Source organism: Mobula hypostoma, chromosome 6, assembly GCF_963921235.1.
Source record: "Mobula hypostoma chromosome 6, sMobHyp1.1, whole genome shotgun sequence".
Taxonomy (NCBI): domain Eukaryota; kingdom Metazoa; phylum Chordata; class Chondrichthyes; order Myliobatiformes; family Myliobatidae; genus Mobula; species Mobula hypostoma.
The window spans coordinates 22,308,444-22,332,504 of NC_086102.1; the positions used below are offsets into that span (position 1 = coordinate 22,308,444).

General features: G+C 41.3%; 1 protein-coding gene across 7 annotated transcripts in view; it reads right to left on the bottom strand.

The window, feature by feature from the left end:
- Nucleotides 1-12,195: 12,195 nt before the first annotated feature.
- The window catches only part of ttc3 (tetratricopeptide repeat domain 3), a 138,508-nt gene continuing 126,642 nt past the window's right edge, over nt 12,196-24,061 (bottom strand). For all 7 annotated transcript variants that reach the window (XM_063050404.1, XM_063050403.1, XM_063050402.1 and 4 more), the window contains 3 exons: nt 23,736-23,924; nt 15,162-15,254; nt 12,196-12,682 (listed from right to left, as the gene is read on the bottom strand). In XM_063050404.1, coding sequence (XP_062906474.1) covers nt 12,560-12,682; nt 15,162-15,254; nt 23,736-23,924 — 405 coding nt within the window. In that variant the 3' untranslated portion in view covers nt 12,196-12,559. The remainder of the gene's footprint in view (nt 12,683-15,161; nt 15,255-23,735; nt 23,925-24,061) is intronic.

A 24,061-nucleotide genomic window follows, 5' to 3' on the forward strand; every position in this document is an offset into this window, starting at 1 on the left:
TCTAGATGGTTTAGAGTTTGTAAAATGTGTTCAGGAAAGTTTTCTAAATCAATATATAGAGGGACCAACTAGAGGGGATGCAATATTGGATCTCTTGTTAGGAAACGAGTTAGGACAAGTGACAGAAGTATGTGTAGGGGAGCACTTTGGTTCCAGTGATCATAACACCATTAGTTTCAACTTGATCATGGACAAGGATAGATCTGGTCCTAGGGTTGAGGTTCTTTACTGGAAGAAGGCCAAATTTGAAGAAATGAGAAAGGATCTAAAAAGCATGGATTGGGACAGGTTGTTCTCTGGCAAGGATGTGATCGGTAGGTGGGAAGCCTTCAAAGGAGAAATTTTGAGAGTGCAGAATTTGTATGTTCCTGTCAGGATTAAAGGCAAAGTGAATAGGAATAAGGAACCTTGGTTCTCAAGGGATATTGCAACTCTCATAAAGAAGAAGAGGGAGTTATATGACATGTATAGGAAGCAGGGAGTAAATAAGGTGCTTGAGGAATATAGGAAGTGCAAGAAAATACTTAAGAAAGAAATCAGGAGGGCTGAAAGAGGACATGAGGTTGCCTTGACAGTCAAAGTGAAGGATAATCCAAAGAGCTTTTATAGGTATATTAAGAGCAAAAGGATTGTAAGGGATAAAATTGGTCCTCTTGAAGATCAGAGTGGTCGGCTATGTGCGGAACCAAAGGAAATCGGGGAGATCTTAAATAGGTTTTTTGCGTCTGTATTTACGAAGGAAACTGGCATGAAGTCTATGGAATTAAGGGAAACAAGTAGTGAGATCATGGAAACTGTACAGATCGAAAAGGAGGAGGTCCTTGCTGTCTTGAGGAAAATTAAAGTGGATAAATCCCCGGGACCTGACAGAGTGTTCCCTCGGACCTTGAAGGAGACTAGTGTTGAAATTGCAGGGGCCCTGGCAGAAATATTTAAAATGTCACTGTCTACAGGTGAGGTGCCAGAGGATTGGAGAGTGGCTCATGTTTTTCCATTGTTTAAAAAAGGATCGAAAAGTAATCCGGGAAATTATAGGCCAGTAAGTTTAACGTTGGTAGTAGGTAAGTTATTGGAGGGAGTACTAAGAGACAGAATCTACAAGCATTTGGATAGACAGGGACTTGTTAGGGAGAGTCAACATGGCTTTGTGCATGGTAGGTCATGTTTGACCAATCTTTTGGAGATTTTCGAGGAGGTTACCAGGAAAGTGGATGAAGGGAAGGCAGTGGATATTGTCTACATGGACTTCAGTAAAGCCTTTGACAAGGTCCTGCATGGGAGGTTAGTTGGGAAAATTCATTCGCTAGGTATACATGGAGAGGTGGTAAATTGGATTAGACATTGGCTCAATGGAAGAAGCCAAAGAGTGGTAGTAGAGAATTGCTTCTCTGAGTGGAGGCCTGTGACTAGTGGTGTGCCACAGGGATCAGTGCTGGGTCCATTGTTATTTGTCATCTATATCAATGATCTGGATGATAATGTGGTAAATTGGATCAGCAAATTTGCTGATGATACAAAGATTGGAGGTGTAGTAGACGGTGAGGAAGGTTTTCAGAGCCTGCAGAGGGACTTGGACCAGCTGGAAAAATGAGCTGAAAAATGGCAGATGGAGTTTAATACAGACAAATGTGAGTAATTGCATGTTGGAAGGACAAACCAAGGTAGAACATACAGGGTTAATGGTAAGGCACTGAGGAGTGCAGTGGAACAGAGGGATCTGGGAATACAGATACAAAATTCCCTAAAAGTGGCGTCACAGGTAGATAGGGTCGTAAAGAGAGCTTTTGGTACATTGGCCTTTATTAATCAAAGTATAGAGTATAAGAGCTGGAATGTTATGATGAGGTTGTATAAGGCATTGGTGAGACCGAATCTGGAGTATTGTGTTCAGTTTTGGTCACCAAATTACAGGAAGAATATAAATAAGGTTGAAAGAGTGCAGAGAAGGTTTACAAAGATGTTGCTGGGACTTGAGAAACTCAGTTACAGAGAAAGGTTGAATAGGTTAGGACTTTATTCCCTGGAGCGTAGAAGAATGAGGGGAGATTTGATAGAGGAATATAAAATTATGATGGGTATAGATAGAGTGAATGCAAGCAGGCTTTTTCCACTGAGGTAAGGGGAGAAAAAAACCAGAGGACATGGGTTAAAGGTGAGGGGGGAAAAGTTTAAAGGGAACATTAGCGGAGGCTTCTTCACACAGAGAGTGGTGGGAGTATGGAATGAGCTGCCAGACAAGGTGGCAAATGCGGGTTCTTTTTTAACATTTAAGAATAAATTGGACAGATACATGGATGGGAGGTGTATGGAAGGATATGGTCCGTGTGCAGGTCAGTGGGACTAGGCAGAAAATGGTTCGGCACAGCCAAGAAGGGCCAAAAGGCCTGTTTCTGTGCTGTAGTTTCTATGGTTTCTATGATGATAGTAAAAATACACCTACATTTGGAAGGTCAGTATCCTGACAAAAACTACACAATGAAGACAAAAGTAAACTCCAAGCAACTCTGCGAAAAGGTTTTTTGAAAAACACAAGTCAGGAGATGGACACAAGAAAGTTTCCAAGACACTGAATATCCCTTGGAGTACAGTTAAGTCAAACATCAAGAAATGGAAAGAATGGAGGAGTTACAGTGGCTGAGGTGGGAGAGACTGCGCAAACAACAACTGTTGCCTGGGTGCTTCACCAGTCACAGCTTTATTAGAGAGGGTGGCAAAGAGAAAGACACTGCTGGAAAAAATGCACATAAAATCTTGGCTACAGTTTGCCAGGAGGCATGTGGGAGACTCTGAAGTCAGCTGGAAGAAGGTTCTATGGTCTGATGAAACCAAAATTGAGTTTTTTGGCCATTAGACTTAGCGCTATGTTTGGTGTAAGCTGAACACTGTACATCATCAAAATCACACCGTTCCTACCACGAAGCATGGTGGTGGCTGCATCATGCTGTGGGGATGCTTCACTGCAGCAGACCCTGGAAATCTTGTGAAGGTAGAGGGTAAAATGAATGCAGCAAAATACAGGGAAATCCTGGAGGAAAACCTGATGTAGTCTGCAAGAGAATTGTGACTTGGGAGATTTGTTTTCCTGTAAGACGATGACCCCAAGCATAAAGCCAAAGCTGCAAAGGAATGGATTAAAAACAACAAAGTTAATATCCTGGAATGGCCAAGTCAGAGTCCAGACCTCAATCCAACTAAGAATTTGTGCAGAACTTGAAAAGGCCTGTTCACTCATGATCCCCACGCAATCTGACAGTGGTTGAGCAGTTTTGTAAAGAAGATTGGGAAAAAAATGCAGTGTCCAGATATACAAAGCCGATGGAGACCTATCCACACAGACTCAAGGCTGTAATTGCTGTCAAAACAGACTTGAAGGGGGTGAATACTTATGCAATCAATTATTGTGTGTTTTATATTTGTAATTAATTTAGATCACCTTGCAGAGATCTGTTTTCACTTTGATGCGAGTCTTTTTATCAAAAAAAGCCAAATTAGTTCATGTAAACTTCCTGGGGTGTGAATACTTTTTATAGGCACTTTTATATGCACCTTTTTATGTCAATCACACTAAATTAGTTATAAAAAGAGAAAAGGCCAAACTGAGGCCCATCATCAAAACTAGGAAAGGGAAAGTTCAGTTAGATATAGAGAAGATTGGGTAGAACAAAGGAAATAACTCTACGACTGTGAGGCGAAATGGATTAACGTGGCAGCTAGGAGTACATTATGCTGCTTTATCTGAATCCTGATGAAGGGTCTTGCCTGGAAACATTAATTCTTTTTTTCCCTCCCCATAGATGCTCTTTAATCTGCTGAGTTCCTCCAGCATTTTGTATGGGTTACTCTGCATCCAGCATCTGTAGAACTGCTTGTGCTTTTATTTGTATCATATCTTGTTAATTGTAGCGCATGGGTTCAGCATACTTAAGTTTGTGTCTTTCTTCCTTATTCTTTTTAAACTGGTAAATTTTTAAAAGGGGAATTTTATAACGCCTAACAAAACTTGTGAATATCTTCTTTTTAATCAGAAAAGGAAATATCAGTTCACATTTTCCTTCTCTCTAAAGCTCTTCATGCCTTCCCAACTAATTTTCTTGGCATATAGTGGGATGTGAGTTTTCTCAATGGTCCCTGTGCAATAGAGCCCAGTATTGGGATATCTTCATAATATGTGTGGGTATGGAAGGTGAGCAGGTCCAGATAACAAGCAGAGAAGCACAAAAACAGTAATAAAACTCTGAATTCTAGATGATCACAACAACAGATTTGCAAAATAATGTTGTAATATCAGCTCTGAAGAATGTCAATCCAGCTGGCATATCTGGCTGGTCATTTGGCATGATATACACACTTAGTGCCACTTTAGGTATAGCAGTGGGAACCCGGTGTCTTCAGCTGCTTAGCCTATCCTCCTCAAGGTTCGACGAGTTGTGTTCTGAGATGCTCTTCCGATCCAACGACCTCTTCTGTACAGCACTGTTGTAACATGCAGTTTTATTTGAGTTCCTGTCGCCTTCCTGTCAGTTTGAACCAGTCAGGCCATTCTCCTCTCTCCTCTCTCTCATTAACAAGGTGCTTTCACCTACAGAACTGCTGCTCACTGGATTTTTTTTTTGATTTTCACACCATTCTCTGTAAACTTGAGAGACTGTTATGTGTGAAAATACTCAAACCACCCAGTCTGACACCGACAATCATTCCATGGTTAAAGTCACTTAGATCACTTTTCCTTCCCCCATTCTGATGTTTGGTCTGAACAACAACTGAACCTCTTGGCCATATCTACATGCTTTTATGCATTGAGTTGCTGCCACATGATTGGTGGATTTGCATCAATAAGCAGGTGTATGTGTAACTAATAAAGTGGCCACGGAGTATATGAGGGTTGATTGATAAGTTCGTGGCCTAAGGTAGAAGGAGTTAATTTTAGAAAACTTAGCACATTTACTTTTCCTATGTTTACACACTTAGTCCAGCAATTGTGGATCCCTTCTTAGTAGAAGTTACCGTCTTGGACCTCCAGAAGTGATTCACAGCAGGGGTGATTGATAAGATTGTGGCCTAAAGTAGAAGGAGATGAGTTATTAACTTCAAACTTTCTGCATTTTCACCCAACGAGTTGAACTGCACGTGCATGAAACAGGAACTGTATAATTCATCTTTTACTGTAGGCCACAAATGTATCAATCACCCCTGCTGTGGACCACCTAGAGGTCCAAGATGCTCTCATTACAAGCGCGTGCAGTTCAATTCATTGAGTGATAATGCAGAAAGTTTGAAGTTAATAACTCATCTCCTTCTACTGTAGGCCACGAACTTATCAATCACCCCTGCTGTGGACCACTTGTACAAAGAAGGGATCTGTATGCTTCACGACCGCTGGACTAAGTGTGTACGTGTAGGAGGGGACAATGTTGAAAAATAAATGTGCTAGTTTTTCTGAAATTGACTCCTACCTTAGGCACGAACTTATCAATCACCCCTCGTATATAAAAGGCAGTAAGGCTTTAGTCACTCACTGGGATCAATGATAACTCATCTGGTAAGACTTTAATTTTACAGATCTAAATTTGATGTTTCTGACTGCCTTCCTTCAGCAAACACACTATCTGCATAGCGTAGATATGTTTTCACATGGGAACTTAGTCTCGAGTGGTCTATCTCAATGTCTCATGTGACTGTTCCAATATTAGATTGAGTATGTGTGCAGTTTTTAAATTCTCAGGATTTAGGTATTAAGTACTTTGTGTCCTATGTATAAATGCAATTCAATCTTACTGATGGGCAGGCACAAGATTAAAACTACATCAATAATTTGTGGAGCAACAACTCAGTGGATCCATCAGTAGCTGTGGGGGTGGGCCAACATACCCTCGAATCTTTTTTTTGACAGACCCACAGTTGCTCTGAGCAGGAAATTTTTGCATGATCTGAATCCTATGCGGCACTTTAACTGTTTTTTTTGGTAATAAGCACATCAAACAAACACAAACTTTACTCACAACACAAGTAAACAATGTTCGGCAGTCAAAACAATTGACAGGCACAATGGCAAAAGTAAAATGTTTTGACTAGACGGTATCAGTGTTGAGCAGGCCAGCAGTTTATTACCGAGCTACCAATTTCCATTCTGTGTTTATTGTTACAATTTGTAAAGCTCTAAAATGTAAAGATTGTGGGTTCATTTATTATGTAGAAAATTTATGAATTATATTTATTAACACAATTAGAGTATTTCACGATTATATTAACATAGAATTCAAAATTATGTTAACATTGTTAAAGAAAATTCCAGCCGTGTGGCAATAAAGGCTATGTGCACGACAGCATTTCAGTTATTATGTAGCTTCGCACACAAGAGGGGACAGTGGTGGGAGGATTCTTTGATGTTTTGGATGTGATGCAGAGTTTCAACCTGAAATATCAGCAAATCCTTTACTCCACTATTGACACTGCTTGACGTGCCAAGTTCCTCCATCACAGACTGTTTAATGCAGTTTAATTTATCATTGTAATTTCATAAATTCTTGTGCCGTTATGAAGATAACTTTTTAAAAGTTTTTTTGACAATGGCCAATTTGTGTTGAATTTTCGATATTCTATTAATCGGTCAGCGTTTAAGATCGTGTGTGGTAGCAGTGAGAAGCATGTTAGTGTGTATGATGTTGGAGCAAAATGGACCTCTGCTGGTAGAATGTGGAAACTGCATCAGCACTAGACAGATTTATGGATTTTATACAATGCCTTTTATGCCAAAGAAATAATTAAGAGCTATTGAGACATGCTTAAAATATAATGGAAAGATGTACAATATGTTGTGCTTGAGAATAGTACACACCTTTGAGACTCCTTTGCTAAATGATTACTTCAAGTGAGCTTAAAATTTGCTGTTCTGGAGTAAGTGTGATGTAAGTCCCTGACGAGGATGAATTGGACCGAAAAACAGGGATATCTGAAGCAAGGTTGGAGACACACTTTTTACACTGAGCTTAAAACAAACCCTGGTTGATATCACAAGTAGGCTTACAATTGAGCACCAAACCACAGTTCAAGTGTTCCTTAAATACTCAATTCTTGACGCTCAAAACATGATTACCAATTAGCGGACCATCTTGAACCTTTAAATGGGGCTGCGTCAGCAATCTGTACTCTGGGGAGTTTGAGCGTCTAATCCCAGAAGCTGGCACGTGTCTCGTAACATTAAGGTTATAAAAGCTGAAATTCTCTCTACGGATGCTATCTGACTTGGTTTCTTCAGCACTGAGTTGTTTTTAAATTGATTTACTATAGCTAAATAATTTATTTCCTTCAACTTTTAATCCCTTTATAGACTTCCCTCTAATTTGTATTTCCACCTATCTTTGTTTTGCCTAGGAAACAGGATACATTACATATGAAAGTTGATCCACGATCCTAGAATCTTTCATGCAAGTTGTCGACAGGTTGAATCGCACCGATACCTTGCAAAACTGAAACTGAAGAAAGCAGAGGGTAGTAGTGGAAGGAAAGTATTCTGCCTGGAGATCGGTGACTAGTGGAGTGCCGCAAGGATCTGTCCTGGGACACCTGCTCTTCGTGATTTTTATAAATGACCTGGATGAAGAGGTGGAAGGATGGGTGAGTAAGTTTACGGATGGCACGAAGATTGGAGGAGTTGTGGATGGAGCTGTAGGTTGTTGAAGGTTACAAGAGGATATAGACAGGATGCAGAGTTGGGCAGAAAAGTGGCAGATGGAGTTCAATCTGGATAAGTGTGAGGTGATGCATTTTGGAAGGACAAACCAGAAGGCTGAGTACAGGGTTAATAGTCGATTACTTAAGAGTGTGGATGAACAGAGGGAACTTGGGGTTCAAATCCATACATCCCTCAAGGTCGCTGCGCAGGTTGATAGGATAGTTAAGAAGGCCTATGGGATGCTAGGCTTCATTAATAGGGGGATTGAGTTCAAGAGTAGAGAGGTCATGTTGCAACTCTACAGATCTCTGGTGAGACCACACTGAGAGTATTGTGTTCAGTTCTGGTCACCTCATTATAAGGAAGGATGTAGAAGCTATGGAGAGGGTGCAGAGGAGATTTACCAGGAAGTTGCCTGGATTGGAAAACAAGTCTTACGAGGCAAGGTTAGCAGAGCTGGGACTTTTCTCTTTGGAGCATAGAAGGATGAGAAGGGACTTGAGAAAAGGTCTACAAGATTATGAGAGGCATAGATAGGGTGGATAGCCAGTACTTGTTTCCCAGGGTATGAACAGCAAACACCAGAGGGCATATGTACAAAGTTAAGGGAGGGAAGTTTAGGGGAGACATCAGGGGTAAGTTTTTTTTTTACACAGGGTTGTGGGTGACTGGAATGACTTGCCAGGGATGGTGGTGGAGGCTAAAACATTAGGGGTATTTAAGAGCCTCTTGGTCAGGCACATGGATGAAAGAAAAATAGAGGGTTACAGGGTAGTGTGGGTTTAGTACTTTTTTTCTCTTTCTTTAAGGAATATATGGGTCGGCACAACATCAAGGGCTGAAGGGCCTGTACTGTGTTATAGTATTCTCGTGTCTAGTGACCTTTTACTCCCAATGTTTACTGTTAATTGATTCATGCTAACAATTTTGACTTCAACTCCACAATCTTTTTCTTCTGGTTCAATAATCTTTTTCAAATCCAGAGTTTATATATTTACTTATTTACCCTGCTAGTTTTATCTTCAAATGAAAGACCAATTCCTTTTCAGAAAGTATTATCGGACGACTAGTTGTGTTATGCTTTAGGACATAGAACAGTAAAACATAGTAGACCCTTCAGCCTGCCTTCTAACCTACTCCAATATCAATCTAGCCCTTCCCTCCCATGTAGTCTTCTATTTTTCGTTCATCTTATCTGTGAGTCTCTTAAATGTCCCTAATGTATCAGTTCCTACCACCACTTCCCACAGTGTGTATCATACACTTATGACCTCTCATAATAGCTATTGCTGCCTTGGGGAAAAGGATGCTATCTCTCCACCCTATCTTATCCACCTCTATCAAGTGACCTCTCATCTTCTTTCACTCTGAAGAGAACAGCCCTAACTCACTCAATCTTTCCTCATAAGACATGCTTTCTAATCCAGACAGCATCTTGGTAAAACTCTGCACCTTCTATAAAGTCTTTACATTCTTCCTATGAGAGGACGAGAACTGAACATGCCATACACTTTCTTAACCACTCTATCAATGTGTGCAGTAACTTTGAGGGATCTATTGATGTAAACCACAAGATCCCCTGTTCCTCCTATTGCCATTAGACCTGCATTCTGCCTTCATGTTCAAAGTTCTAAGCAAATTTATTATCAAAGGAATACCTGTCACCATACACAACCCTGATTTGTTTTCTTGCAGCTATACGCAGTAAATCCAAGAAACATAATTAATAACGTGCAAAAGACAACAAACTGTGCGAATACAAAAGGAAACAAAGCAATAATAATAATAAACAAACAATAAATACTGAGAACATGAGAAGAAGAGTCCTTGAAAGTGAGCCCACAGGTTGTGGGAACAGTTTAGTGATGGGGTGAGTGAAGTTACCCCCACTGGTTCAAGAGCCTGATGGTTGAGGGTTGGTAACTGTTCCTGAACCTGGTGGCATGGGTCCTGAGGCTCCTCTTTCTTCTTCCTGATGGCAGCAGTGAGAAGAGAGCATAGGTGGTCAGCTTTCCAAGAGTATCACTTCACCTCTCTGGGTTGAACTCCATCTGCCACTTCTCAACCTAGCTAGCATCCTGTCAATGTTCTATTGCAGCTTATGGGAACCTTCAACACTGCCCACAATATCAACCTTCATGTCATTTGCAAAATTACCAACCCCACCTTTCCAGCTAAGTCTTTATTTACATAAATTACGAAGACTAGGGGTCACAGAACTTTTTAGTAATATTTTCAGTTCCCCAACATTTAGATCATAAGGTCTGACGGTCTGTTCTTTCTCTCACTCTCAGCAGTTACTGCTTTGTTTTTAAACTGGCTGGGACTTTTCCATGTAATTTTATAACAATCAATGCATCCAGTATCTCAGCTGCCTCCCTTTAAAATGCTGGTTAGCATACTATTATGCCCAAGGGATGTTAGATCTCAATTTGCCAAATTTGTTAATTATGATTTGTAATGACACTAATTGGAGATGAATTCAGGAAAAGCCTATTCCAACATAACAGTTCTCTTTTCCCGGCTACATATAGAAGTGCCATGAATCTTCTGGTCAAGATATCACCAGGGAACAATTCCTTGGGCGACATCTTCCATATAGCAGATCTTTCTAGTTTTTTCACTTTTCTGCCTTCCACTTGTTCTTCTTGTCCTGTTTGCGTTACGGAAACTGTTGGAACTCGATTGAGGATATAGTGTGATGCTGTATCTGGAGAGCTGCCTTGTGGAGATCAGAGGCGGGGAGTAGAAAAGGACCAAGAACACAAGTTGTCTTGTGTAAAAGACCAGAGAAGAGGTGTGGGGTCATGAAAGACTCTATCTCATAGCAGCAAGGAAAACTGAAGCATTCAGGTGAATGCAGAGGGGGTCAGCAGCTTGACTGGTACATTTGGCGGTCACTCTTTACCAAAAGACTGGGTTTGTGCAGCTGCTCTCCTCGTATGCAGACAAAAAGTTTTTGCTATTTTGAGATTTGTGATTATTGGACTGTACTTTATATTGGTTTCCTTCAATTTTTGTGATTTTTCTTGTGGCTGATCTGTTAATTTTTTGTGTGTTGAGGGGGTTTGGTGCCAGTGTCACTGTTTTTTTCTGCAAGTGACGGGCTTGGGGACAATTACTGTTGCTTTTTTTCTGCGAATGACGGGGTTGGGGATTGTTATTGTCGTTTGTTTTATGCTGCAGAGAGGGGGGATTTCTGGGGTCTGCGAGTTTTGTTTCCTTTCATTTTTGTGCCGGGGCTATCTGGAGTAGACAAATATCAGGGTTGTATTGTACACGCATACTTTGACAATAAAATGAACCTTTGAATCAAACCCCTTTTTGTCCAACACCAATTTTTAAGCTACAGCCCTTCAGTCCTCTGATCTTCCTGACCCCAAGTAGCCTAGGCGGTAATTCAGAGATGACAACTTGGTTCTGTACATTCAAACATTGCTCCTCCTATGTCCATAGTTCCTGCAGGGAACCCTGCTGCTAAGTTCCCTGAAAGCTCTGAGGAGATGTCCTTCACTGGCATTAGGTTATCAACACCTGACTGCAGAAAACAGAACATAATTCTGATTGCCATTCACCAGCCATTGCCTGGCTGTGGTAGCCACATCCCCCCCGCCTCACTTGCAGAAATACCTCTGGATCCTGATCACTGCACAAAACCAGGCTGTTGGTGAAACTTTCCTTTCAACTTGGACACCAACTCTGAACTCAAGCCCCTTAAGGTGTGGACACAGTGTAAATATGAACCGCTGGAAATTTCCAGATTTGCGAGATTTGGGAACAGCTTCTTTCCAACTGTGATAAGACTGCTGAACGGATCCTGACCCGGATCTGGGCCGTGCCATCCAAATATCCGGACCTGCCTCTCGGTTTTTTTGCACTACCTTACTTCCCATTTTTCTATTTTCTATTTATGATATATAATTTAAATTTTTAATATCTACTATCTATTTGTAATCCAGGGAACGGGAAGTGCAGAATCAAATATCGCTGTGATGATTGTACGTTCTAGTATCAATTGTTTGGCGACAATAAAGTATAAAGTAAACCTGTACTGCCAGTCTCATCAAATTTAGCTTCAGTAAGTTATTTTTACAAATTAGCTTCTTTGAAATCAGTCTATTAATTAGCAACCACCTATATTGCCACAATAGGGCATTTAGGGAAACAAAACAGCAACAATAGATAAGGGTCAGATGGGTAGATAATTACAGATGCTCTGAAGCCCAACCTTGAAGTGAGTTTCACACAAAGTAGGAAAATCAAACTGGAGCTGTTAGAAATGCCAAATAAAAATTCAAATGGTAGAAACACTCAGCCTGGACAGCATCTATAAAAAGGAACCGAAGGTTTCTTGTCTAGGATCTTCATTAGAATTGGGCATGAGAACAAGTTAGCTTCCAGTCGCAGAGGTAGGAAATGCATTGGGCAGATAGTTTGTGTTCAATGGAGTACTGCTCCTTCTGCTCAAGATTCCCCACCATATTTCATACTGGTCCTTTAATACAGTCTGATACATATGAAAGTATTATTTTAATTAGGAATCAAGCAACAGGGCACATGCTACAATAGGTAGTACAAAAGGTTAAGATTTAGTATGTTTCCATAATTATACAAAATCCATTATTTACTAATTTTAAAATCAATTTAAAGGATTACAGGTTTTTTTGTGAAATTGTAATCTTAAAATCTTGCTAAACCACTGCTCATGATCATTAGCATAGCAGAGCTGGACTGATGATTGCTCATAACGGTCACGAATACACATGTTGATAATGTCAGGAGATAGTTGACTATAAAAGTAATTTTGAACTATTCTAGTATTACCTAATATTTTGTGGGGGGGGATAAGATTAACGAGTCAGAAATTAATGATTAACAATTGATTATTTATGGAAAGTGGAAGTTTTGTGCAGTTAATATTCCAGGCAGCACAGGGAACTCCTCAGGCAGGAGAGCATAGACTCGACACGTCGGACAGGTCCTGTTTGCTTTCAGCCACTTCTTGATGCACTGTATGGTAACAAAGAAATAAATTAAGCACACATTCATTTTGTTATTTTCACACAGGAAATGATACATTTTATTTATTGAGATATGGTGCTGAATAGGCCTTTCGCGATCCCCCGCCCGGCAACTCCTGATTTACCCCTAGACTATTTACAATTTACAATGACCAACTAACCTATTAGCCGGTACATCTTTGGACTGTGTGGTGGTGGGGGGGACGGGGACTGGAGCGCCTGGAAGAAATATACGTGGTCACGGGGAGAACATATAAACTCCTTACAGGCAGTATCGGGAATTAAACCACTATGCTACTGTACCACTGTACATTTGAACTCAAGGCCCGAATAACATGTGTATTAAATGTAAATAGAAAACAAGGCAAATGTAGACTCAGCAAGAGGCACTAGTTCACATACAAAAAAAAGTTTTAACCAAACGCTTCAGTTTGTATTTTAGATATAAAAGAAGTAATCCATTCAACTTCCATTCAAACTATCAGGAAACTATTACCCAATTTGTTATTAGTCAGGGAATTGAGTTCAAGAGCCATGAAGTAATGTTGCACTTTTATAAAACAGTAGTTAAGACCACACTTGGAGTTGTGTGTTCATTTCTGATCACCTCATTATAAGAAGGGTGTGGAAGCTTTAGAGAGGGTGCACTGGAGATTTTCTAGGATGTTGTCTGGATTAGAGAACATGTCGTATGAGGAAAAGTTGAGCAGGCTATGGTTTTTCTCCGTGGAGTGACAGAGGATTACAGGCAACTTGGTAGAGGTGAATAAGATTGAGAGGCTTGATAAAGTGGACAGCCAGTGTCCTTCTCCCCAAGGCAACGATGGCCAATACCAGAGGAAATCCTTTTAAGGTGAGTAAAGGAAATTTTAAGGGAGATGTCAGAGTTATGTCTTTTTTTTTTGCACAGAGTGGAAGGTACCAAGAACACATTGCTAGGGGTGGTGACAAAGGAACATTTAAGAGACTTTTAAATCAGCAGTGCATTTGATTAGGTACCCCATGCAAGGCTTATTGAGAAAGTAAAGAGGCATGGGATCCAAGGGGACACTGCTTTGTGGATCGAGAATTGGCTTGCCCACACAAGGAAAAGAGTGGTTGTAGACGGGTCATATTCTGCCTGGAGGTTGGTCACCAGTGGGGTGCTTCAGGGATCTGGTTCCGGGACCCTTACTCTTTGTGATTTTTACAAATGACCTGGATGAGGAAGTGGAGGGATGGGTTAGTAAGTTTGCTGATGACACAAGGTTGGAGGTGTTGTGGATAGTGTGGAGGGCTGTCAGAAGTTACAGTGGGACATTGATAGGATGCCAAACCGGGCTGAGAAGTGGCAGACGGAGTTCAACCCAAATAAGTGTGAAGTGGTTCATTTTGGTAAGATAAAATATATTAGCCAAATATAGTATTAATGGTAAGAATCTTGGCAGTGTGGAGGATCAGAGGGATCTTGGGGTCCGAGTCCATGGGACGCTCAAAGCAGCTGCGCAGGTTGACTCTGTGGTTAAGAAGGCATACGGTGTATTAGCCTTCATCAATCGTGGAGTTGAACTTAGGAGCCAAGAGGTAATGTTGCAGCTATATAGGACCGTGGTCACACCCCACTTGGAGTACTGTGCTCATTTCTGGTTGCCTCACTACAGGAAGGATGTGGAAGCCATAGAAAGGGTGCAGAGGAGATTTATAAGGATGTTGCCTGGATTGGGGAGCATACCTTATAAGAATAGGTTGAGTGAACTCAGCCTTTTCTCCTTGGAGCAACGGAGGATGAGAGATGACCTGATAGAGGTGTATAAGATGATGAGAGGCATTGATCATGTGGATAGTCAGAGGCTTTTTCCCAGGGCTGAAATGGTTGCCACAAGAGAACACAGGTTTAAGGTGCTAGGGAGTAGGTACAGAGGAGATGTCAGGGGTAAGTTTTTTTAGTCGGAGTGGTGAGTGCGTAGAATGGGCTGCCAGCAACGGTGGTGGAGGCCGATATGATGGGGTCTTTTAAAATGGAGCTTAGTAAAATAGAGGGCTATAGGTAAGCCTAGTAATTTCTAAGGTAGGGACATGTTCGGCACAACTTTGTGGGCCAAAGGGCCTGTATTGTGTTGTAGGTTTTCTATGTTTCTATGTAAATCATCGTGTCACATGTTAAGAAAACAGGAGAAAGGATTAGATTGTTCATGAAAAAGGTTTATAAAGGTCAGTACCGCATGGACTGAAAGGCTTGTGCTGTATTGTTCTATTCTATTCTACATTCAAATTTACAAGATGAGTGCCTTCCTCCTTCCTCCCTAAATGCCAGATGGTTGAAACTAGTGTTTCTATTTATGAAGAGCTAAAGTAACTTATCCTTGAATCAGCTGAAAAATTACAGGAACAAACCTGATTTCACATCTATTAGCATGAGCATGTTTCCACCAGTGTAAATCAGCCACATATTAAAGTGCTAAAAATAAGATTAAATGAAATAAACTTACCACTTCATGAAAGTGATGTTTGCATGACAGGATAAACATGCTGTCTGGTGTCAAATCATCATGACAAATAATACATGGCTCTTCATCAAATGTCTACAGTGGAAAAAGGGAAACACCTTTAAGTTTCTCCCATTTTCTTTTCATATTGAATGTTCATTTGAATGAACATAGAACATAGAATAGTACAGCACAGTACAGGCCCTTCGGCCCACATTGTTGTGCTGACCCTCAAACCCTGCCTCCCATATAACCCCCCAACTTAAATTCCTCCATATACCTGTCTAGTAGTCTCTTAAATTTCACTAGTGTATTTGCCTCCACCACTGACTCAGGCAGTGTATTCCACGCACCAACCACTCTGAGTAAAAAACCTTCCTCTAATATCCCCCTTGAACTTCCCACCAATTACCTTAAAGCCATGTCCCCTTGTATTGAGCAGTGGTGCCCTGGGGAAGAGGTGCTGGCTATCCACTCTATCTATTCCTCTCAATATCTTGTACACCTCTATCATGTCTCCTCTCATCCTCCTCCTCTCCAAAGAGTAAAGCCCTAGCTCCCTTAATCTCTGATCATAATCCATACTCTCTAAACCAGGCAGCATCCTGGTAAATCTCCTCTGTACCCTTTCCAATGCTTCCACATCCTTCCTATAGTGAGGTGACCAGAACTGGACACAGTACTCCAAGTGTGGCCTAACGAGATTTTTATAGAGCTGCATCATTACCTCGCGACTCTTAAACTCTACCCCTTGACTTATGAAAGCTAACACCCCATAAGCTTTCTTAACTACCTTATCTACCTGTAAGGTAACTTTCAGGGATCTGTGGACATGTACCCCGAGATCCCGCTGCTCTTCCACACTACCAAGTATCCTGCCATTTACTTTGTACTCTGCCTTGGAGTTTGTCCTTCCAAAGTGTACCACCTCACACTTCTCCGGGTTGAACTCCATCTGCCACTTCTCAGCCCACTTCTGCATCCTATCAATGTCTCTCTGCAATCTTCGACAATCCTCTACACTATCTACAACACCACCAACCTTTGTGTCGTCTGCAAAGTTGCCAACCCAGCCTTCTACCCCCACTTCCAGGTCATTAATAAAAATTATGAAAAATAGAGGTCCCAGAACTGATCCTTGTGGGACACCACTGGTCACAACCCTCCAATCCGAATGTACTCCCTCCACCATATCCCTCTGCTTTCTGCAGGCACACCAATTCTGAATCCACCTGGCCAAACTTCCCTGGATCCTATGCCTTCTTTCTGAATAAGCCTAACGTGTGGAACATTGTCAAATGCCTTACTAAGATCCATATAGATCACATCCACTGCACTACCCTCATCTATATGCCTGGTCACCTCCTCAAAGAATTCTATCAGGCTTGTTAGACACGATCTGCCCTTCACAAAGCCATGCTGACTGTCTCTGATCAGACCATGATTCTCTAAATGCCCATAGATCCTATCTCTAAGAATCTTTCCAACAGCTTTCCCACCAGAGACGTAAGGCTCACTGGTCTATAATTACCCGGACTATCCCTATTACCATTTTTGAAGAAGGGGACAACATTCGCCTCCCTCCAATCTTCCGGTACCATTCCCGTAGACAACGAGGACATAAAGATCCTAGCCAGAGGCTCAGCAATCTCTTCCCTTGCCTCGTGGTGCAGCCTTGGGAATATTCCGTCAGGCCCTGGGGACTTATCCGTCCTAATGTATTTTAATAACTCCAACATCTCCTCTGCCTTAATATCAACATGCTCCAGAACATCAACCTCACTCATATTGTCCTCACCGTCATCAAGTTCCCTCTCATTGGTGAATACCGAAGAGAAGTATTCATTGAGGACCTCACTCACTTCCACAGCCTCTAGGCACACCTTCCCAGCATTATCTCTAATCGGTCCTATCTTCACTCCTGTCATCCTTTTGTTCTTCACATAATTGAAGAATGCCTTGGGGTTTTCCTTTACCCTGCTCGCCAAGGCCTTCTCATGCCCCCTTCTTGCTCTCCTCTGCCCCTTCTTTAGCTCCTTTCTTGCTACCCTATATTCCTCAATAGACCCATCTGATCCTTGCTTCCTAAACCTCATGTATGCTGCCTTCTTCCACCTGACTAGATTTTCCATCTCACTTGTTACTCATGGTTCCTTCACCCTACCATTCTTTATCTTCCTCACCAGGACAAATTTATCCCTTACATCCTGCAAGAGATCTCTAAATATCGACCACATGTCCATAGTACATTTCCCTGCAAAAACCTCATCCCAATTTACACACGCAAGTTCTAGCCTCATAGTCTCATAATTTGCCCTTCCCCAATTAAAAATTTTCCTGTCCTCCCTGATTCTATCCTTTTCCATGATAATGCTAAAGGCCAGGGAGCGGTGGTCACTGTCCCCCAGCTGATCACCCACTGAGAGATCTGTGACCTGACCCGGTTCATTACCTAGTATGATCTAGCATAGCATTCCCCTTAGGCAGCCTGTCCACATACTGTGACAGGAATCCGTCCTGGACACACTTAACAAACTCTGCCCCATCTAAACCCTTGGAACTAATCAGGTGCCAATCAATATTAGATAAGTTAAAGTCACCCATGATAACAACCCTGTTATTTTTGCACCTTTCCAAAATTTGCCTCCCAATCTGCTCGGTATCTCTGCTGCTGCCAAGGGGCCTATAGAATACCCCCAGTAGAGTAACTGCTCCCTTCCTGTTCCTGACTTCCACCCATACTGACTCAAAAGAGGATCCTGCTACATTACCCACCCTTTCTGTAGCTGTAATAGTATCCCTGACCAGTAATGCCACCCCTCCTCCCCTTTTAAAGCACTGAAATCCAAGAATATTGAGAATCCATTCCTGCCCTGGTGCCAGCCAAGTCTCTGTAATGGCCACTACATCGTAATTCCATGTATGTATCCAAGCTCTCAGTTCATCACCTTTGTTCCTGATGCTTCTTGCATTGAAGTACACGCACTTTAGCCCTTCTACCTTCCTACCTTTACACTATTTATTCTGCTTCTCTTTCCTCAAAGCCTCTCTGTATGTTAGACCTGGCTTTACTCCATGCACTTCTTTCACTGCTCTATCGCTCCGGGTCCTATCCCCCTTGCAAATTAGTTTAAACCCTCCCGAACCATGCTAGCAAACCTACCTGCAAGGATATTGCTCCCCCTTGAGTTCAGGTGCAACCCATCCAATCTGTACAGGTCCCACCTTCCCCAGAAGAGATCCCAATGATTCAAAAATCTAAAACCCTTCTCTCTGCACCAACTCCTCAGCCACGCTTTCAACTGCCATCTCCTCCAATTCTTACCATCTCTGTCACATAGCACTGGCAGCAATCCTGCGAATGCCACCCTTGAGGTCCTGTTCTTCAGCCTTCTGCCTAGTTCCTGAAACTCACACCTCAGGACCTCATCCCTCTTCCTGCCTATGTCATTGGTGCCAACATGTATCATGACTTCTGGTTGCTTTCCCTCTCATACCAGGATGTCGTGCACCCGGTCAGAGACATCCTGGAGGCACCCGAGAGGCAACAAACCATGCGGGTGTCCTTCTCACGTCCACAAAATCTCCTGTCTGCTTCCCTGACTATAGAGTCTCCAATGACAACAGCTCTTCTCTTCTCCATCCCACCCTTCTGCACCACAGAATGTGCTATTGTTTAAAAAAAATCCTGGCCAACCTTATTTCTTTAACACCTTCACAACGATCCCCATGATCTTGATGTTGGCCTCAATAAGCCCATTTAGATTTACATCAGCTGAATTTTTCATATAATTCTGTAGACTATTGAACAGTCCCCAGGTACGATGACGTCGGCTCTTGACCTCACCATCTACCTCACTCTGACTTTGCACCTTATTGTCTGCCTGCAGTGTACGTTCTCTGTAATTGTAACACTATCATCTGAAGTTTGAAGAAAAGTTATGATCAAAGTACATACTGTATATGTCACCTGAGATTAATTTTCTTGCAGGCATTCACAATCAATACAAAGAAGCACAATAGAATCAATGAAACATTTTGCAGATTGATTGACAATTGTAATTGAATCTCACACTTCTCAATGCAGGGAAGCACATTTGGAAGAGATTATGCTTGACATTTTGTATTCTGATTCAGATATAGTCTGTATATTCATAGAATCATTAACTAACATTTCTAGCACCACGTCTGTGTCTCATTCACTCTCTAAGATTATGTAGGATAGTTGGTAGTTTCAACTTACAAACATACTGTAGGCACTTTAACCACTGACAATGTACCAACAATACTCTAATGTACAGAGTATAGCGTACCAACAATACATTTGTGAGAATGTCTTAGGGAGATTTAAGAGATTCTTAGAAATGCACATGGATGAAAGAAAATGGTGAGCTATGTTGGGAGAGAAGAGTTAGATTGATCTTGGCTCGGCATAACATTGTGAGTGAAAGGGTCTATACTGTGCTATGTTTAAAAACTCCACACAAATAGAGACAGACAAATAATCAATGTGCAAAACAAGACAAATTGTGCAAATAAGAAAAACAATAATAAATAAAATTGACAATGGATGTATGGGTAGCAGGCAAGAGTCTTTCACTGTATCTAGTACAAGTGACAGTCATAAATTAATTTGCCAATTTATAATTGAGAGCCTCAAAATGATTTGTATGGTACCTGAATAACAGCCTGCCAAATTATCCTGTTCTGTTTTTTCAATTTACCAGTCCTCTGTCTGTGGTCAATAACTCAATCCTAACTGCACAATCTATTATTTTAAAGTGACCCTGTGTAATACTTTAAATAACCTTATCCCAGACACATCTTCAAAAGACACCTGGATTAGCCAAAAATTACTTTTGATGCTGGAGTCAATTATCAACTATGAAATTTGATTTCAGATTCGAATGAAGAGTAGAGCTGCGTAGTCAAAGGTCAGGATTTGCTGCTTTAACATGGCCTATTGTAAGGCCTTTCAGATTATTCCCTGAACTCCAACAATAATTGGAGTTGCTCCAAGTTTGGGTGGTGGTTCTATCTTGAGTATAATGATGCATCTTCGACTTTGGTAAACACATAATGCATTGGGATAGTGCTGCTAAAATTTAAGTAATAAATTGTGGAAGAGTCATAGAGTCTTCGAAAAGTACAGCACAGAAGCAGGCCCTTTGGCCCATCTAGTCAGCGCTGAACCATTTAAACTGCCTACCCCATCGACTTGCAAAGGCACCATAGCCTTCTATACCCCTACCATCCATGTACCCATCCAAACTTCTCTTAAAAAATTGAAATCGAGCTCATGTGCACCACCTGTGCTGACAGCTCATTCTACACTCTCACGACCCTCTGCGTGAAGAAGTGTTCCCTTAAATTTTTCATCTTTCACCCTTAACCCATGACATCTGGTTGCAGTCCCACTCAACCTCAGTAGAAAAAGACAGCTTGGATTTACTCTATCTATGCCCCTCACAATAGGAGAAGGAGTAGGCCATCTGGCTCGTTGAGCTTTCTCCGTCATTCAATAAGATCATGGCTGATCTGGCCATGGACTCATCTCCACCTACCTGCCTTTTCCCCATAACCCTTAATTCCCCTACTATGCAAAAATCTATCCAACCTTGTCTTAAATATATTTACTGATGAGCCTCCACTGCTTCATTGGGCAGAGAATTCCACAGATTCACCACTCTCTGGGAAAAGCAGTTCCTCCTCATTTCTGTCCTAAATCTACTCCCCTGAATCTTGAGGCTATGTCCCCTAGTTCTAGTCTCACCTACCAGTGGAAACAACTTCCCTGCCTCTATCTTATTGATCCCTTTCATAATTCTAAATGTTTCTATAAGATCTCCTCTCATTCTTCTGAATTCCAGTGAGTACAGTCCCAGGTGACTCAATCTCTCCTCATAGTCCAAACCCTCATCTCTGGGATCAACCTGGCAAACCTCCTCTACATCACCTCCAAAGCCAGTATATCTTTCTTCAAATAAGGAGTTCAGAACTGCATGCAGTACTCTAGGTGTGGCCTCACCAGAACCCTGTACAGTTGCAGCATAACCTCCCTGCTCTTAAATTCAATCCCTCCAGCAATGAAGGCCAACACTCCATTTGCTTTCCTGATAGCCTGCTGTACCTGCAAACCAACCTTTTGTGATTCATGCACATGCACTCCCAAGTCCCTCTGCACAGCAGCACGTGGTCATTTTTTACTATTTAAATAATAATCCGATCTTTCATTTTTCCTTCCAAAGTGGATGACCTCGCATTTACCAATATTGTACTCCATCTGCCAGACCCTTGCCCACAAACTCAACCTACCTATATCGCTGTGAAGACTCTCTGTATGTATCTTCTGCACAATTTGTTTTTCCACTCAATTTAGTATCATCAGCAAACTTAGACACACTACACTGTCTCCTCTTCCAGACTGTTACTGTATATTGTGAACAGTTGCGAGCTCACCACTGATTGCCAACCAGAGTAATGACCATGCATCCCAACTCTATGCATCCTTATCTTATGGATAAGTCTTTTATGAGGCACCTTATCAAACACTTTCTGGAAATCCAAGTAAATAATGTCTATCTGTTCCCCTCTATCCACTGCGCTCATTATATCCTCAAAGAACTCCAGTAAGTTTGTCAAACAGGACCTACCTTCGCTGAATCCAAACTGGATCCATTTTTTTCCAGATGCTTTGCTATTTCTTCTTTAGTGATAGCTTCAAGCATTTTCCCAACTACTGATGTTAAACTAACTGGCCTATAGTTACCAGCCTTTTGCTTATATCCTTTTTTGAACAGTGGTGTGACATTTGTCGTCTTCCAATCCGCCGGGACCAGCCCAGAGCCCAGAGAATTTTGATAAATCACCATCAACACCTCTACTATAACTTCTGCCATTTCTTTCAGTACCTTGGGATGCATTCTATCAGAACCAGGGGAGTTATCTATCTTCAGGCCCACAAGTTTGTTCAGCACTCTCTCTTTAGTGATAGCTATTGTATTGAGGTCCTCACCTCCCATCACATCCAATAACATTTCTCTTTGGCATGTTTGACGTGTCCTCCACTGTGAAGACTGACACAAAATAGTCATTCCAAAGCCTCCAGCCATTTACTCATTACCCAATATCAATCCCCCCTTCTCATCCTCCAAGGGACCTACATTCACTTTAGCCATCCTTTTCCACTTTATATAATTTTTAAAAATTACTATCCATTTTTATATTTTGTGCTAGTTTATTTTCATAATCTATCTTCCCTTTCTTTATTGCTTGCTTAGTGGTATTTTGTTGCTTTTTAAAGTTTTCCCAATCTTACAGTTGCTCACTACTCTTGGTGACTTTATATGCACAAGCTTTTAGTTTGATGCCTTCTTTTATTTCCTTAGTTATCCAAGGCTGGCTCTCCCCACCCTTACTGCCCTTGCTTTTAACTGGAGTATACTTTCGTTGAACACCGTGAAAAATCTCTTTGAAAGTCTTCCACTGTTCCTCAACCGTCCCACCATATAGCCTGTGCTCCCAGTCTACACTAGCCAAATCCTCCCTCATCCCATTGTAGACTCCATTGTTTAGGCATAATACACTGGTTTTATATTGAATTCTTACACCTCCCTTTTGTATGAGAAACTCAATCATACTGTGATCACTCTTTCCAAGAGGATCACTAACTACAAGATCACTAATTTTGCCTGTCTCATTGCACAGGACCAGATTTAAGATAGCATGTTTTCTTGTAGGTTCAGTAACATGCTGTTTGAGAAAGCCATCACAGATGCACTCTATGAAGTCCTCCTCAAGACCGCCTCAACCAACCTATGTGCAAATTAAAGTCCCCCATGATAACTGCTGTTGCATTTTTACATGCCTCATGTATTTCTCTGTTTATTGCCTGTGCCTCTATAATGTTATTATTCGGTGGCTGATGAACAACACCCACCAGTGATTTTTTTTTCCCTTTGCTATTCCTAATCTCTACCCAGGTGGATTCAGCATTCTGCTCCTTAGATCATATATTGTCTCTCCACTGGTAGTATAGAGACTAATTCAATGTCAAGGCAGAACAGGAGAAATAAATGTTTTTTTATCATGAAAAAATAAGATTCAAGATGTACAACTTGGTAATTGATGGTACTACGTGTAATCCTTTAATTAGCAACCATCAACACAGCAAGGTAACATTGAGAGCAGGGGTTCCCAAACTGGGGTGATGGACCCCTTGGTTCAATGACATAAAAGAGTTAGGAGCTCCTGATTTAGTGGCAGTTTAATGTGCAAGTAGCAAATTGATGAAAATGTAGTGAAGACTTTTGGTAGGCTGTTTGAGTAAAGCAGGAAACTGGCCAGTACCAGATGTTATGCAATTTACTGTAGCTTTTGACAAGCAGCTGGCCAGTTTGCATATTATTAATAGCCTGTATTATTCACACTACTTTTCATAAATTCAAGTAATTGTCTTAAGTTGTTTAGAGTAAGAATGTTACATTAAATGTGCTTCTTGCATATTTCGTTGGGAATGTTGAATACATATCATTTTGTTTGTTGTAAGGTAATGAAGCTCTCAAGTGACTAACTTACTGTGCTATCACTCCCCTGCCACTGTGAAGCAGTCTGAGTTCTGACTGGTTGCCAAGGTTGGGAAAGATCTTCTGGTGCTCTGATCTTCCTGGTGGCTGAGTCCATTTTTGGGACTTCACTTGTGGCAGATGTGGATCTTTGGTCAGTCGGGAATGTTGCATGTTGAAAATTAGCAGATGGAAACTGGACCTGAAATTGAGGTTTAACAAAAACATGCCATTTATCCTGTCATTTTCTCCTCTTTCTAAACAACACCACCAGTTCTGACAAATAACAATATCGTATAATTGTGATTTCAATTAAATATATTTTGTTCAGTCAATGGC